General features: G+C 73.4%; 1 protein-coding gene across 1 annotated transcript; it reads left to right on the top strand.

The window, feature by feature from the left end:
- The first annotated feature begins 89 nt into the window (after positions 1-89).
- On the top strand, positions 90-696 carry LOC118159923 (speriolin-like protein). The gene has a single exon (XM_035314457.1). It carries the CDS (start codon positions 292-294, stop codon positions 571-573), a length of 282 nt encoding a protein of 93 aa, XP_035170348.1. The 5' UTR covers positions 90-291; the 3' UTR covers positions 574-696.
- The last annotated feature ends 1,730 nt before the right edge of the window (positions 697-2,426 follow it).

The raw sequence follows: 2,426 nt of genomic DNA, 5'->3' as shown, positions 1-2,426 counted from the left end.
GATGGGGATGGGGATGGGGATGGGGATGGGGATGGGATGGGGATGGGATGGGGATGGGATGGGGATGGGGATGGGATGGGGATGGGGATGGGGATGGGATGGGGATGGGATGGGGATGGGATGGGGATGTGGATGGGGATGGGATGGGATGGAATAGGAAGGGGTGGTCTCCATGCTGCCCCATGGCGCTCAGTGTCCCAGCCCCACGCGTGCTGACCCTCCCCACCTCTCCCCCCGCAGTCCATATTCAGCGACTCCTCAGGTGTCTTTGACGAGCAGTACTGTGCCGCCATGGCGCGGCGCTACGTCACCCTCATGTCGCGCCTGAAGGCGCTGGGCTACAACCCCGAGGTGCACCCGGCGCTGGCCGAGTCCCTGGTCAACACCTTCGGCATCCTGCGGGAGCTGCCCGAGGCGGACGGCTCCGACGCCCACGCCACCCCCAGCCCCAGCCTCCTGCGCCAGGTGGTGGCCGAGACGGTGCCGCCGGAGGTGCGGGCGGACGCGCTGGTGCTGCTGGAGTGCCTGCAGGAGCTGGCGCGCGAGGACGGGAAGCCGCTCTTCCTCAGCTGAGCCCCCCCCAGGCATTAAAGACAACCCCAACTCACTGGGCACTGGCGTGGCAGCGATAGAATGATAACGTGGCACCGGCACGCTCACCCTCCGCTGGCCCCACTGGTGGCACCGTCACAGCCTGGGGGCATTCAGCCCCCGGCCACCTCTGGGGGGGCTCAGACGTGCAATGCCCCCCGCCTTTGTGCCAGCTCACACAGCAAAGGGTGCGCAAGGCGTGCAAGGCGATGTCCGTGGCCTTGGGCACACACATGTCTGGGCACTGCTGGCCCACGGCTATGGGGGTGTGAATGCCCCCCACGGTGTGCATGACTCGGGGGGGTGCCCCCGGATGGCTCCTGCAGGGTGCCACGGCCCAGGCAGTCGGCTGGGGGCACCGTGGGGGGTGCAGGCGGGGCGCAGGCAGCGGTGCCGGGGGCAGCGGTGCCGGGGGCAGCGGTGCCGGGGGCAGCGGTGCCGGGGGCAGCAGCGCAGGCCGGGTGCCGGCAGAGGAGCAGCAGCCATGCCGGGGGGAGCAGCTCGTGCCTGGAGGCTGCTGTCCTTTCGCTTTCACTTCTGCTGGGCGGCTCTGACATGGACGTGAGAGCCGGGGTGGCACCGGTGGGAACGGGTGCCTGGGACACCTGTGGCACGATGGCACGGGGGGGGGGGGGGGGGGGGGGGGGACAGGGGCCCCCCCCCCCCCCCCCCCCGCCCCCCCCCCCCCGGCCCCGGGGGCGCGCCGGGCCCGCGCCCCCCCGCCGGGGGCGGGCGGGCCCCCCCCCGGGGACAAGGTGCCCCCCTGCTCCTCCAGCGTTCCCTGTCCCCATGGCCATGGCCTCGCCTGGGGCCTCGCCTCAGCCCCGTGGGTCCCCTGGGGCACGCAGGGTTTGGCCAGGACCGCGGTGACGTTGACTTTGGGCGTGCAAGGCACTGCCGGGGCGCCGTGCACACGTGGGGGTGCACAGCGGTGCATGCGCCCCACGGCCCCCCCAGCCCCCCAAAAAGTCCCCCAGCCCCCCCCCCCCAGCTGTGCCAGGGGACAGGGGCTGCACACGGAGCCACGGGCGGCAGTGACTTGGGGCTGGGGGCAGCACGCGCCGTGCCCCCCGCCCTCGCCGTGCCCCCCACCCTCGCCGTGCCCCTGCCCTCCCCACGACCCCAGCCTGGCCGGGGGCCCTGCTGCCGCCGTGGGAGCCGCTGACCGCAGCGGGAAGGGGAAGCAGCACAGGAAGCGGCGCTGCTCGAAGCAAACCGCCCAAAACGCAGCACCTGAAGGGGGGCTGACGGCTGAGCCGCCAGGGAGAGGTGGGCGCCGCCGCCGGGGGACGGGGAGGGGACGGGGACGGGGACGGGGACAGGAGCAGGGATGGGGACAAGGACGGGGACGAGGACGGAAGAGGGACTGGGATGGGGAGGGGGACGGGGACGGGGAGCGGGATGGGGACGCAGGGCGAGGCCGTGGGGTCCCCGTCCCGTGGGTTCAGGCGGTAGCGCCGGCACCGTGCCAAAAGGCGCCGCTGCCCCCGTGGGCGCTCAGCGTGACGCCGGTGCCCACGCCGTCGGCCATGATGGGGGGCCTGGGACAGGGACGGGGATGGGGGGTGGGGGGCAGGGTGGGGGGGTTCCCACCCCTGGGGGCAGCAATCGGTCGTTCTCCCACGATGGTGGGACCCGGCCCCGCATCCCTCTGCCCCCCCTCGTGCAATGGCTCCGTGGCTCCTGAGGGGTGGGGGGACCCCCGTGACCCCCAGTCCCGGGGGCAGCAGGAGGGTGATGGGCAGCCAGGATGGGGGGGGGCACAGATGGATGGGGACCACCCCGTCCCCATGCAGAGGGGCAGGCACTGCTGCCTGCTGGGGGGGGGGGGTTGA

The sequence above is a fragment of the Oxyura jamaicensis genome, unplaced genomic scaffold, assembly GCF_011077185.1.
Source record: "Oxyura jamaicensis isolate SHBP4307 breed ruddy duck unplaced genomic scaffold, BPBGC_Ojam_1.0 oxyUn_random_OJ72672, whole genome shotgun sequence".
NCBI lineage: Eukaryota > Metazoa > Chordata > Aves > Anseriformes > Anatidae > Oxyura > Oxyura jamaicensis.
The sequence above is the reverse complement of the archived record's forward strand: the minus strand, read 5'-3'. Positions and strand labels throughout refer to the sequence as shown.